The following is an 11781-nucleotide window of genomic DNA, read 5'->3' on the forward strand; positions in this document are numbered from 1 at the left end:
GATGGTGGCATGTGCTACACGCTGCTGTCAGGTGAGGTGGCATTCCTATTGGTCATACTATTTAGGGTTCTAAAAGATCCCGTTATCAGTGTGAACCAGTAAGGGTAAGCCCAGTTCAAGAAGTACACACTCCCTCTTCCCAGGATTAGGCTGTATAATGAAGAATCTGGGTGGCTTTTGTTCTAGCTCTTGAGAAGGAAGACGCTAGATCCTTGGAATTTCCTCAACAACAGGGGAGTACCTCTGTTATGATAAGAAGTAACCCAACTGCATAGTTTCAGGGTAGGGACTAGTCAGGTCTAAAAGACTAGCCTGAGACTGGAGGATTGGGATTTGAGCATTTATCAACTTGACCTCTCAGTCACTGGTGGTGGGGATGGGGAACAGAGATTGAATTCAACCATTGACCAATAATTCAGTTAATCCTACACAATGAAACCAGATAAAGTCTCTGACACAGAAGTTCAGTAACGCTTTCCTGGCTGGTGACTACATTAATGTTCTGGAGAGATTACATATATGTAAATGAACATTGATTCTGCTGGGTCTGGTGGCATTGCCTTTAATCCCAATAGGGGCATACAAGGTCAGCCTAACAGCAAGCTCCAGGCCAGCCAGGGCTGTACAGTGAGACCATTTCAAAACTAAACTACATACACACACACACACACACACACACACGCACGCACGCACGCATGCGCGCACACACACACACACACACACACAGAGACAGAGACAGAGACAGAGACGGAGAAAAAGAGACAGACTGATTCCCTGAGAAGAAGGGACAGGAAGCGCTATACTTCCTCTAGATCTGGTCCTGGTTCACATACCTTACACAGGACAGCAGTTGTACACTCAGTGTATACTCTACCCTGGAGCTACTCTCCAAAGAGTCATTTTAAGTGTACTCTTTCCCTGAGCTCTGAGCTGTTCTTTGGAACTTCTGACCCTGGGTAATGGGAAAGTAAGATCTATATCCAGATCAAAAGTATGTGAGGGGGCTGGAGAGATGGCTCTGTGGTTAAGAACGCTTGCTACTCTTCCAGAGGTCAGGGGTTCAACTCTTAGTACCTATATTAGAAGGCTCAAAACTGCCTATAATTCTAGTTCCAGGGGATCCAACACCTTCATCTAGCCTCTATAGGAACCTACATACAATTCTTGTTTATAAATGAGATAAAAAATGGTTTTAAAATTGAAAACAGGATTAGTATTGGAGGAGAAAAAAATGAACAAACAAGTGAAAAAAAAAGGAAATTTTAGGTCTTACTTAAAAGGCTTCCAAGCTCAATACTGGAAACAATTTCTCCACAAAGCAATGGTGGGGCCTATGGTCTTACTGGACAACTGGTTTTCATGAAAGACTACTGTGGGAGAGCTTTCTCATGGGAATTCTATATGAATTCTATATATTCCTGAGACCCTCACAGTCGCGCTGCATCTCCAAAGGCTCTGTCTGCAGCCCCACTGAAGGCGAAGGCCCCTTACCTGACCTCTTGTGCTCTTCTGAAGTGCTCTGGAAACTGACACTTTCTACAGCCCTCTAACACAAAGGTCATATGAGGGCGATAATGCAACTGATTTTGAGCAAGAATAACTCAGGGTAACATATGGTCCCAATAAACATGGGCTTAACAAAAAGAAAACAATCAGGCAGACAGGAGTCTGATTTGGGCGTAGGAATTTGTAAAAAAAAAAAAAGTTCTTGAAGCAAAGGCCTATTTAAAACAGTCACAAAATATACTCTAATTAAAACTGATAGCAACTGGAGGGTTTATATAAAATAAAATACAGACACCTCCATTTTACATTTAATAATGAAAGTCAAATTTATTGTGGCGTGACTTTCAAACGAGAAGTTTCCAGAAAGAAACGGCACCTTCAGCTGACTGACCCTTCTGCAGTGCTGATCAACAGTTCACATCAGTGACAGTGGTCAGGTTGGAGCACCGCAGGTCCAGAGCCTAACTACAATTTATCTTGGGCTATCTTTAGCCCCTAAACTCCCTGTGACTTTTTGGAATGTATTAACTTAACAAAATCCTAGTTTCCACCAACCAAAAGGCTAAGAAGGCCACCATACAGTATCGCAGGCCTCCAGAAGGTACTGCTTTGCTGCAACCCACCGACTTAATGTTTCCGCCAATGTATTTGAAAGGGCCTTGATTTATGACTTTCTTTGTTCTACTACTATAAAAACTTCACCAAATTGTTACAGCATTGGAACATGGAATTTGGGGTAACCTAAATCTATGTTCCTGGGCCATGGCCACTTTCGTGTGGCTTCAGAATAAACTACTGCTTATCCTTTTTGAGGTGACAGTTGTGTTTTTGTGTTGGCACAAAGCTAAAATTAAAAAAAATTATACACACAAAAAAGAAAGAAACCACAAAATTTGGAAAATAAAGATGAAAAGGAAAAGATTTCTACTCCAATTGTCCCACCGCAATCTCTGCTGACATTCTGGCATATTTCCTTCTAGCTTTTCCAAAAGCTTTTTCTGGTACTTCTGACAAAATAGGATGAAAGAGGGCAGCCTGGAGTCCTGCAGTAATAACCCCTTTCCCTCTCGACCGAGCATTCCTCTCTAATAGTACACTTCCGCCCCAGGGAGGACTGCCACCTCCAACAGACCTGGGAGCGCTGCCCCATCACACTGCCCCTGCTGATTGGGAACAGTAGACATTACTGTATTAGTGAACACTTTTCTTACTTTTAAACAAACAAAAAAAACCTTTGTATAATCTTTAGCAGTACATCCTTTTCAAGAAATAAGCGTACACCTATATTCCCTTCATATGCTTTCACCAAGCATATGAAAAATCTGAATGCAATTCAAGTAGTAATTAAAGGACTTTATCGTCTTTAGAATAATTAAAATGGATTAACTGGGTCATCATTCAGCTATAACTGGGGTGGCAGAGGAGGAGGGGGAACAAACAATGCAGTGCTCAATGTTTTCTACAAGGCAAGCTGCTCCAGAAACACTTTGTTTCATAATTTGATTCTAATTTGCTTACTTGCTAACCCAATTTGTTGTAGTTTAAAGCTCTGCTCATTGGCATAAAACGGACCTGGACAAGGAGAGAAACGTTCAAAATAAAGCCTGATACTGACATGCGAGTAAAAGGCACAGGTTTTATCCTCATTATAGAGACACAGATGTCATCTTGCAGTCTTAGTCTCAGACCCTGATTATAAAATTAATGAAAACTAAAAGAGAGATGCGAACGGCCATGTTTGCTGGCTTTAAGAAGGAACTGGTATAGTCTGGGAATATTCGAGCAGAATTATCCAATATATAAGGCCTAGCTGGGGCTGGAGACCACATGCAAACGACAGAGAGGCAAGTGAGCACAGGCCACGCTCCAGCTACACTCGGAAAACGCAAGTGCTAAGGCTAGAGAGCATTTAAGGAAGCAGATAAAACCATAATCTAAAAATAAACACCCCTAGAATTACAGGCTTTTTGAAGTTAAAAGGGATTTTGCCACAGAAGCCTCCCAAAAGCTGTAATTCAATTTTGTCATTGCAAAGCTGTTCCTGCTTTCTATGCCAAAAAAAGGTCCTCTAATAAATACATTCTAAAGAATTACTAAAACAGAGTATGTACATATGTATATATTCATATATATCCTACGCTACTGATAGAAAAAACAGAATCTGGGCCAATACCAAAATTATAAATAAAAAGATAAATTTAAAAATAAATTCTTATTTTCAGTATGTGAAATCTTTTAAGTAAAGTTTGACTTTTAAGACAACTTAGAAAGTAATAATCACTAAAAATACTTAAATAACTGTAACTTTAACTTATAAATACAGCATGCAAACTGTCTCACTTACTCCCTAAAAAACATATAAGCTGGGCACTGTGCTACAGACCTTTATTTAATCTTAGCACCCAGGAGACTCAGGTAGGAAGGTCACTATGAGTTGGAGGCAAGCCTGGACTACAATGCAAGCCTGTCTAAAAAGACCATTTAAAAGCCCCTCTAATCTCCCCAAAACAAAGAAATTTATTTATTTATATATTTTATCAGTCAAGGAAGAGCCAAAAGTAAATGCTTAACCGTATACCCAGCACACAGTCAACACCGCTAGCATCTTGTCAGGCTCCATCTGTCTACACACACATAACCAGATGCACAGTTTGTTTCTGCATTACAGATCAACCCCACTGCTTGTCAACACTGCAGTGTCCTCATTTGGTTCTAATACCAATAAAATTTCCATGTTATTTTTCCCCGTTTTTAGAGATACAGTGATGTCACTCTTAGTCAGCAGTCTATCTCCTGCAGGTTAAACTCTAAAATTTCCAAATCTTTCCCTAGTTTTCCCTTCCTTAAACTTGAACTGTTTTAGTGAGGAAAATGTACATCTACTGGATGCCATCTAACCCACAGTAAGTCTTTCTTCTTTAATTTGGCTGTTGATTTTCTGGTTAATCAAAGTGGCAGACATGGAACCTTTAACCCTCGGCTCTTCTCCATCGTTTCGCTTTGAGCATCAGAGAGTGACTGTAAGCCTCTGGTATACTGTTCAGTTAAAAACTGCTCACTGATTAAAAACTAACGTGTCTATTATACTATGCCTTTAAACTTTATTTATTTAATGCATATGGGTGTTTTGTCAGCATGTATGTATGTGTACCTTGTTTGTGCAGTGACCATGGAAGTCAGAAGAAGGCGTCAGATCTCCTGGGACTGGAGTTAAGAAGGTTGCAAGCGGCTACATGGGTATTAGGAATGGAAGAGTAGCTAGTACTCTTAACTGCTGAATCACCTCTCCAGCCTTGTTAACTATGCCGCCTCAAAGGCTTATTTTTATTTATTATTTATTTGTGTGCATGTCTTTGTGTGTATGTTATATATAGGTGGGTGCTTACAGAGGCAAGAAGTGGGTGTCAGATCTCCTGGAGTTGGAGTTACCTAATGTGGGTACTGCGAACAGAACTTGGGGCCTCAGAAGAGTTGCAAATGCCCAAAAGCAAGCACTGAGCCATTCCTCCAGCCCCATATTCCCTTTTAACAGGAAAGAAAATACAGGGCATCTTTGTATTTCTCACTTCATCATCTCAGTACCATATTACGGTGATGCTCTCATAATTCAGTAAACAGCATGATTTAAAATATATCTATAACTGGAGTCAATCAAGTGCTCAGAAGGTAAGCAGCCACTGGTGACAGGCTTACAGGGTCAACAGACTTGGAATTAGGGATGCTGATGAGCGCATAGAAAGTACAGGAGCACAGAGGAAGTGTAAGAAATGCACACAGCAGTAGCATGGTTGCTTCTTAGCAATTTTCCACTTTCTTTAGGCCTCTGGAAGGTAAACAGTGTGCTGAAATGCCCCACCCCATGTGCATTCAATTTCCTCATAGATGCTACTTAAGAGCCCCCAGATCTCAGCCAGCTATCTCGTTTCTATTCCTTGTCATCAGACACACCTAATACAGATATTCACTATTAGAAACAACTAGGGGTGACTCTTCTGAAGAGTCCTAATTGTCAGTATTCTTGGGGAATTCCCTTCCTCATTCTCCAGGGCTCCCATTAGAAACAAGGGATCTAATGGCACGAAATTTAGTTTCCAATGACATTTCTTGGTTAGAATGTCTCTTTCAATATACATATATATATATATATATATACATATATTTAAAATTTTGTTGACACAGGGTCACATAGAGCCATGCTAACCTCTGGCTCATTATATAGAAAAGAATGATTTTTAAACGCCTAGTCTTCGTGCCTTCATCTTCCAAGTGCTAGTATTCAGGTGCGTGCTATCACACCTAGCTTTTAAAAAAACTCATTTATATGTGTGCACAAATGTGCGTGCATATGTTGGTGGAGGTCAGAGATTGACGGCTAAGGTCTTTCTCAGTCACTCTCCTTTTCTTTGAGACAGAGTCTCTCACTGAGCGTGGGCCGTACCAGTGAGTTCCAGGGATCCATTTCTTCACCCACCACCCAGGACCCAGTGCTGGGATTACTGGCGCGTGACTTTTCGTGTGAGTGCCCCAGATCTGAACTCAGGGCTTGGACATGCGTCACAGGTACTTTACTGACGGAACCATCTCTAGTTGTCCTTGTGTGCCACCCCACCCACTTGCTTTTGAGACACGTTCCTCCCACAAAGAGCCAGGAAGACCTGGAACTTGCTATAAGCCCAGGTGGGTTTTAAACTTGCAATCCCCACCCCCCCCCCCCCCACCCACTGAGTGTTGGAATTATAAGCACATGCTACTATGCCTGAATCTTGGCAATGTTCGTGTAATCTCCAAGCTTTGTAGCATTTGCCATATCATGTGCTACAAGCTTGATGAAATCGGTTTTTTCTCAAATATATTCTTTAGACTTGAAATTTAAACTGATATGTGCTAATTAAATCATGTATTAGCATTGTAGACATCCTGCAATTCTTGGATTTATGTGTTTCATTTTAAGACATGGCCTCATTAGGTGGCCCAGACTGGGCTCAAATTTGAAATCCCCCTGCCTCTCGACCTTCTTAGTTCTTGTATTACCACTACATGCCACTATGCTCAAAGTTCTGGTGATGTTAAAAGTCTGAGTTTCCCACTGAACTGTAAATCCCACAAAAGGAGAGAACATGTCTATTTTTTCACACCACTTTGTAACTTGGGTTGTGGTTTCCAGCACTATTAAATAGCAGCTTAACAAAGACTTGGGGCAGTCAGTTACTCGTAATATCTATCTTCAACATATACAAAGATGATTTCTCTTTCCCCTGACTCTGGCCCCCGACACTTTCCAGGGTTGAGGACTGAACTCAGGCTTTGTGCATTCTAGATGCTCTACCTCTGAGCTACATCCTTAGCTCCCAGTGAAACTTTTGGCTCTGTTCCTGCCTCTCCTGTCAATACTCCTCAGTACTGCTTTCCCCATCTTTCCTACCTTAGAACAGGGCATCACTTTTATCAAGCCCTTTAAGATAAAACAAGCAATAACCTGTAATTCTCCTTCCAACATTGCCCACAACGATCTATCAGTATACCCTGACTCCCTTTCACGTCCACAACTTCCCAAGTCACCATTATCTTGTTTTAAATCTTGGAGCTCTATTGTTGTGGTTGGGCCCTGTTTTGTTTTTGAGAAAAGGTCTCCTTATGCAGCCCTGGTTGTCCTGGAACTCACTGTGTAGACCAGGCTGGCCTTGAACTCACAGGTTTCCACCTGCCTCTGCCTCCCTAGGTCTGGGGATAAAGGTGTGGGCCACCCACACCTTTTTGAAACACTAATGGATTTCTAGTTATTCTTTACTCTTCTATATATAATGACTGCTTTATTTCCATTTTATTTTGGGTTTCAGAGAGTGTGATCTGAAATATAAATCTATGGGGCTGGAAAAATAGCTCAGTGGCTAAAATATACATCAAGCTATATCTCCCTTATGTAGAATTCTTGATTTCTCTTCATACACAGAATAAAACCAGATGGTTCCAGTAAAGCTAGGCACCATCTAGCCCTAGCCTACACTCTGGGTCACTATGTCTCAACTACAGAAGCATTCTGGTCCATACGTCTTACGGCTCTGTTCTTCCTGAACCCCAGGGCACTTTTTATGCGGATGGCATCCTCACTGTAAACTTCCCTCCTCCGATAGGCTGTTCTTGTCAATGTTACAAAAGAAACACTCTCCCCACACAGTTCTATCACCATGGGATTTAGTTTCTTCATACCAGACTTATACCCAGAAATCATTTTATGCATTTATTATCGATTTCTCCTCCCACAGAATGTATGCTGAAGGCATAGCTCTGTGCCTACCACAGGGCCTGACATTCAGCGTTTCCTGAATAAACAATCCTCAGTCCCATCCGTCGTGCCTTTTAAGAAGTCATATTTATAATAAATAAGTCCATCTCCTTGACATCTCACTTTCTCCCAGGAGTGTTAAACAGTGAAAAGTGGGAATAAGGAAAGACTGCGTAAGCCTATGGACGCAAGAGAGGAACTCCGACTATGGTACCGGTACGCCAGGACAAACTGAAGGATCTGGTCTGTCACTAGCCCTTACTCTTTCCACATCATGAGCCAAGATAGTCAGAGGGAAGAAAATCTGCTTCTTATTACTTTCCTCCAGATAGGCGTTTCCTTTTCCTAACTTAAAATTCATAACATTCTTTTCCTGGATTCTAGGCTATTACATAATCGCTCAAATGTCAACTCCTTGAAACTTGGCCTTTAATGTTACCCGCCTTTCTCTCTTTTGTATTATTACAAAGCATCTTAAATAGAAACAGAACCACTAAGGTGCTATAAGACACAGACTCCAAGCCTGCAGCGTGGGATCTTATCCCATCCTCCAATGAGATGATTCATGAGCAAGCTGCAGCAACCCTTAACTTCACCCCAGGAACAGAAGAGTCAGGGCAGGTAGTGCACAAGGGGTCAGTGACCTGGAAAGCTTTGTAGCAGAGGAGACAATCTTGGATGGGGATAATGAGAGGGGAATGAGACCGTCTGAACAGGACTACAAACCAGGCCTTCACTGGAACACAATTTAATAATTGTGTTCTCAATTTCTGCTTCAGACCTTCTACAGACCCACAGTGGAAGCTTTTGTCCATTATGTTAGCCAATGCCCTTCACATAAGAAACCCGCACTATATGCTTCCCAGAATTTAGTACGAGAAATGAGACTCAATTTACGATCAACCTTGGAATTACTCTTTTTATCAAATAATGCAAACTGTATGAAACCACAGATGTCTTGGGGATGGAAGGGCTACCGGAAATAACTAGCCCAGTGTGTTCCAAAGTGTTATACACAAAGTTAAATAGTAGATGATTTTCTTCTTTCCACAGCTGTTTTATTGAGATGCAAATCACATCTTGTGAAGTTTACCCTCTTAAGGTGTGTTAATTCAGTTATTTTCAGCACACTCAGTTATATAACATTTCTATCACCCCCAAAAGAAACTCACATCCAGCAGACGTTCTCTGATGCCTCAGCAGATAAGGGTCTTTGTCAAAGGATTCCTCGGATCTCTTGCTGTGAATGCACAGGATGGGCTACAGTGCAGTGTGTTTCGCTCACACCCACACCCACACTTATGCTTGTCTCTCCTTTTCTGCTTTTCATTTTTTCTTTTTTATTATTTGAGACAAGGCATCGCTCCATGATGCATGCTGGCCTGGGTCTTGTGGCATTCCTGCCTTAGTCTTCCAGGAATTACAGGTGTAAGCCACTATACCTCGCTTGTCCAAATACACTTAAGAGCTAACATTTTGGTGTCTGCTATGCTAAATGCTATACATGGATACCTCAGCTAATGCTCACAGTAAAATCTCGAGGAGAGGTTCTAAACCTTCCTAGTGTTGCGACCCTTCATGCTGTGGTGTGCCCTGACCATAAAATTATTTTATTGCTACTTCATAACTGTAACTGTACTACTGTTCTGAATCATAATGTAAATATGTGTGTTTTCCGATGGAGTTAGGTCACCCCATAAAAAGGGCTGTCGTGTCCCACAGATTTGAGAATCACCTATCTAGATGATACCATATATAAAAATGTGAATATTAAAGTTAAAAAAGATTAAGGCTAAGTAACTTGCTAAGGTTTTCCTCGAGGCCCTACTCTATAATAGTAGGAGATAAGAATGGGCAGCTAGTATTCTACGGATCATATCTTCAGGCTAACAAGAACACAGAAAGGTAAGATGAATTCGTCAAGAATTCATATCATTCTTTTCTATTACTTTCCTTACTGGTGTACAGCTAAATCTAGAACTCAACTAGTTAACTAATCCTGACAAAATCCCTCCCTTCTTCAAATGCCTGCCTTTATAAACAAAACAACAACAAAAACCCCATAATGTTAATATTATAGACTTTCTTAAAAACTTTGTCGAGACTGAGTTTGTTTCTCGCTATGCGCCTCACCCACTATGCAACACACTCCTCCGTTACTTTCGTCATACAAATCCCAGGTATCTTTTGATGGCTAATATAGGTAAGCACTTGGTCTTTCTCATCTCCTAGGTGGAATGTCACCCCCTCCTCTGTGCCCCTGCAGCCCCGCCCGCACCTCTCCTCTGAATATCTGTTTGCCTAAGTTGGAACTACTTCGAGCTCCTGTCTTGTGCCGCCTATCAGCCATAGGTCTCCCGGGAAGCATAAGTTAGTGTAAAGTCCGAAAGCTGAGCAAGGCAGGACCATCCTAAGCGGCCAAGCTTCGTATCCATCTCTGATGGATGTAACTGCTTGCTCTAAGAAAGCCCAAGGGTAATTTACCGGTTTGTAGTCACACACACACACACACACACACACACACCCGTCCCAGCACCCCGGGATCGGACGGACAGTGCACCCACATGGCAGCCTTGTGGAGCTCACCGCCACTCAGGCCAAGTCAGTCAAATAAAAAATGACAACAACTGGCTGGGCAGCGGTAAGAGGGCTGCACCTACGAATCCCGTCCGCCGGTCAGGACTATCCGGAGCCCAGGCACCTCCCTGCTTTCTGACAGAGACCCGGGCCAGGCAGCAGGGTCGGGCAGGGCAAGGGGCCCCTGTCTGGGAGGTGACACAGCAAGGCCTCGAACCCAAGTCACCACCCGCCGGGTTCGGAAGATCTCCAGCGCCGAGAGGGCAAAGAAGAGGAGCGGCTCCTGGGTCCCGCCCCGGCCCTGTGCTCCAGGACCCGCAAGGGTCCAGGCCGCCCGCGGGTCTGGGGTCGCGCGCACCCCGCCCCCGGCCCCGCGCCATCTTGGAGCGCTGAGACGCTCGATCGGGACGCCCCGCCCGTGGCTCCCGCGGCTACTCACCCGCACTGCCCGGAGCCAGGCCTCCCGCCACCTCAGCGACCCCCGCCGCGGCCAGAAGAAGCAGCAGAGCGCCTCGCGGGGAGGCCCGGACGCTCGCCATGTCCGGGCCGGGCGGGTCCGAAGCCGCGAGATGCTCGGACCCAGCCTGGCCGTAGTAGCCGCTGGCACCAAGCCCCGCCCCCAGCTTCTTCGGCCTCAGGTGATTGGCTGCGGCGCTCCGAAGCCCCGCCCTGACCGCTTAGCGTTTCCAAAACCTCCCGGGGGGCGGCAGCGCGCCCTAGACCCTGGCTCTTTGTTATGGGCCAGCTGTGTGTCGCCTTCGGCCTCGGGCTCCCGGGCAGCGTTCTCCAAACGGGAAGTCAGAGGCTGGAGACCCCTTTTGGAGCGCCTCTGGCGCCTGCTGGGGTAACAGGGGTCCCCGCGGCTCAGAGGCGACTGCTCTACAGGTCCGTCTGAAATCCAAAGGCTAAGTCAATTGAACCGCAGGGGGTGCACCGCTACCTGCGTCCTCCTGGATACTCAATATTCTGTCCTGGTGCTACCTCGTCCTGAAGAAGGAGTGTCATCTGGCCTCCCCTCAAAGTCAAAGGGCTCTGCTGAAAGGCTACGAAATCTCAGGCTGGCCCCACTGTGCCAGTTCACGCACTGTTAATATCTTTTCCACCCAGAGAAAAGGGCAGGGCAGCTTTTATGACTAGACTTGGAGAGTCTGGAAATTCATAGTTTTTGGAGATGGATCTTCCCGTGCCACTCTAAGCAACTACTGTGGAGAATGTTCCAGAGGATGTACTAATCAAAAGCTAATTCACTGGGTAAGAGCGCCTCTGCTCTTCCTGACTGTCCGACCCTTGAACAGATCCATTTTAGAGCTACCTTGCTGTTCAGAAGTGAAGCCGAATGCTTGTTTCCACTTTCCTCTGTTCAGGGCACCAAACGCAATGATCAGATGGTAGTAATGACTCTATTGGAAAGAGCA

At 44.1% G+C, this 11781-nt stretch overlaps 1 protein-coding gene across 1 annotated transcript in view; it reads right to left on the reverse strand.

Annotated features, from left to right (window-relative positions):
* The window catches only part of Reck (reversion inducing cysteine rich protein with kazal motifs), a 68338-nt gene extending 57391 nt beyond the window's left edge, over positions 1–10947 (reverse strand). The window contains exon 1 of the mRNA XM_048420231.3: positions 10806–10947. Coding sequence (XP_048276188.1) covers positions 10806–10905 — 100 coding nt within the window. The 5' untranslated portion in view covers positions 10906–10947. The remainder of the gene's footprint in view (positions 1–10805) is intronic.
* Between the last annotated feature and the right edge of the window lie 834 nt (positions 10948–11781).

The sequence above is a fragment of the Myodes glareolus genome, chromosome 16 (assembly GCF_982192425.1).
Source record: "Myodes glareolus chromosome 16, mMyoGla1.1, whole genome shotgun sequence".
Classification (NCBI taxonomy): Eukaryota; Metazoa; Chordata; class Mammalia; order Rodentia; family Cricetidae; genus Myodes; species Myodes glareolus.